We start from the raw sequence: 2,899 nt of genomic DNA on the forward strand, positions 1-2,899 counted from the left end.
TACGTTCCTTTAAAAAGTTAAAACAAACAATTTAATGGATTAAAATAATTAAGGAAAGGGAAAAGTATATAGTTGCAGGAAAAATACATGAACCTTTGGATTTAACATGTTTTTTGCAGGAACTAATAAAATGTGATCTTCTGTGATAAAAATAAATAAATAAAAACATTATTGTATATAAAAATTACATTTAGGTATGTCATAAAGCTATTTTAAACTGTAATATCACTGTTCTTACTGTATTTTTATGAATCTTGGTCAGCATAAGACACTTCATTCAGTAACATAAAATCTAACAGAGCATACATTTTTGAACAGTAGTGTACCCATACAATGTATATAAAAAAACATACTAAATGTACCCATATTTATGTTGTAAAATGTGGCATGATTTCCTTTCTCGAATGCAAATAGAAAAATGTTCATCTCCACTGTTGTTCATAAAGCTCCAAAAAAGGCAAAACATTTTTTTTTTTAAGTTTAAAAAAAAAAGCTAAATTTTTTTTTTACTATAAAATAGTAAAATAAATATTTTAATGGTATTTTTAATAAATACATATTTTAATGGTATTTTAATTTTTTTTAAATAAATTAATTTTAATTTAAATGTATTATTTTTAATATTGAGTTCATTTTATTGTAAATAATTAAAAGTTCTTCAAAATTACAAATGCTTAAAGTCATATGTAAGTAAACCCACTGGAAGATACACCAGGAATTAGCTGAAAATCTTGCCATTCTCATTTCTCATTCACCTTTGAGTTTAAAGTGCACAAGTGTGAATTAGGTTTGAGAGTAATGGGGAGATTTTCAGAGATTTTGTCTGTTTGTTTGTTTGTTTGTTTTCCCCTCATAATTATTGCAAGGAAATAAGCGTCTTGAAAATCCTATAAAACATTTCCTTTTCCATTCTGTGGAAAAAAGAAAATCATACATGTTTCAAATATCAGTAAACTACTTCTATGCCGGAGAACCCAGACGTAAAAATGGGTTCTCAGTTTGGTCTTGAATCTGCTAGTTTTGGGACACATCTGAGATCTTCTTGAAGTAGTTTCCAGCTGCAGGCAGTTTAGCAGCTAAACGCTGTTTCATCACGTCTGAAACGAACCATAGGCATTGCACTAAGCGGACTTGAATCCAATGATCTAAGAGGTGCATTGGGTTTAAATTCTGCAAGCATATCCATAATGTATTTTTATTGAGTCATCTATAAATACTTAATAGCACAAAGTAACACTTTTTGACTTTCTCAGTTTGTGTAAATCCAAATTTTTTTATCCACAGTAATTGTGCACTTGTCTAGTACAAATATGTTGCTTTGTTTCATGATTACAGTGTATACGTTTTTCTTTATTTACCCTCAAAAATTGGAAGTGAAATGTGACAACATGCCCCGTAGGTGTGGTGCATTGTAACATCTATGACAGCTTAAAATGTTATCTGATTGCATGAAAAAAAATATACAAGACAAGCTAAAATATTTTGTTTAATAAAATAAAATCATAATTTTTTTTCAAATAAAATAATGGCATTTTTTAAGAATTAAAAATAATCTGATTTTGGAGTTTGACAATGAACACATTGCAGCTTGGGACGGCCCACATAAATGAGCAAAGATGCTTTACATGTCTTGAAATAATCATTTCTAAACATTAAACATTGACTGTCAGTCTTTATTCACCTGTTTCTCATTCAAATTCATTAAAGTAAATAGTGTAAATTACATCGCTAATGTCATAGAATAGCACATTGTAACGCAGTGTTACATCGTGCCCCATCTGCGCAACTGGAGTTTAAAACTGGTTAGTGTCTTCTGCTAGTTATCAAAGCATTAAAACACTACTTATCTGAACTGATACATAACAGATTGGCGATTAAAATAATAGCAGATTTGTCTAATTTTAAATGAATAATAAAAACTGAGTTGAAAAATTTACTTAAGCCAGAATTGTAATTTTACTATGGTAGAATAAATGTTCAGCGATATCTTCAAAAGATTTTTGTCTTTTGGCGCACTTTTTTTTCTATATAATGTTGATATGGTAGCTAATGAATACTGTAAATTTTGTTATGCTAGCATGTGTGGAAATATTCAAACCATGTGTGCTACAACTAATCCAGGCTCCCCTAAAGAATCCAGATCTGAACTCTCACCTGCTGTTTCCCAGGGTAAGTGGACTGGTCATCCACGGCTCGATCAAACTCCGTGCAAACGTCATCCATTTCATTGCAGTCAGCGGGTGTTGCATGCATCAGTCCAAAAGAAGTTAAATAAAAAGCGCCCATCCATTAATGCGCAATGCAGACCTCATACGTCATGCTCCCGGAGCTGCTTCTGTGTTCAACTGTGAGCGCAAGCTTCATTAAAGTGATTATTGCGTTTTGAATATGGATATTTTTCTTACAAAAACACATAGATTCGCTACAGGAGGCCTTTGTTCACCCCAACCCCGAAAAAATTGAAGTTGGCTTAAAATGCATAATTTGTATTCCATTTCCTTTTTATATTTTATTGGCTAATGTCGGGGGTTCCCACACTTCTTTGTCAGCTGTACCCCTTAGATGTCAAAAATTTACTTGAAGTATCCCCTGAAGCTAATATTTCATTAATAACAATTTCAATAACCACATTTCTGTGATCATACAGTAGTTATGGTTCATGATGTTGGTTAATGGTCACATCACATGCAAATAAAAAGATAAAATACTAAATCTTTTTTTTTTTTGGTAAGTGCCTTACTTAGATTTCATTTTAAAATGATTTATATAAAAGGCTTATTATTATTATTATTATTATAATCATCATTACTACTACTACTACTACTACTACTACTACTATTATTATTACATTATTATATTTGTTATTTATTATTAATTATGTATTATTATTGTTGAAAGT

The 2,899-nt window shown here is 30.4% G+C and overlaps 1 protein-coding gene across 1 annotated transcript in view; it reads right to left on the reverse strand.

Annotated features, from left to right (window-relative positions):
- Positions 1–2,219, reverse strand: part of LOC107557382 (hexokinase-1-like) — an 8,632-nt gene extending 6,413 nt beyond the window's left edge. Inside the window, exon 1 of the mRNA XM_016240787.1 lies at positions 2,155–2,219. Within this exon, the coding sequence (XP_016096273.1) occupies positions 2,155–2,219 (65 nt within the window). The remainder of the gene's footprint in view (positions 1–2,154) is intronic.
- Between the last annotated feature and the right edge of the window lie 680 nt (positions 2,220–2,899).

This window comes from Sinocyclocheilus grahami, unplaced genomic scaffold, assembly GCF_001515645.1.
Source record: "Sinocyclocheilus grahami isolate Dianchi unplaced genomic scaffold, SAMN03320097.WGS_v1.1 scaffold600.1, whole genome shotgun sequence".
NCBI lineage: Eukaryota > Metazoa > Chordata > Actinopteri > Cypriniformes > Cyprinidae > Sinocyclocheilus > Sinocyclocheilus grahami.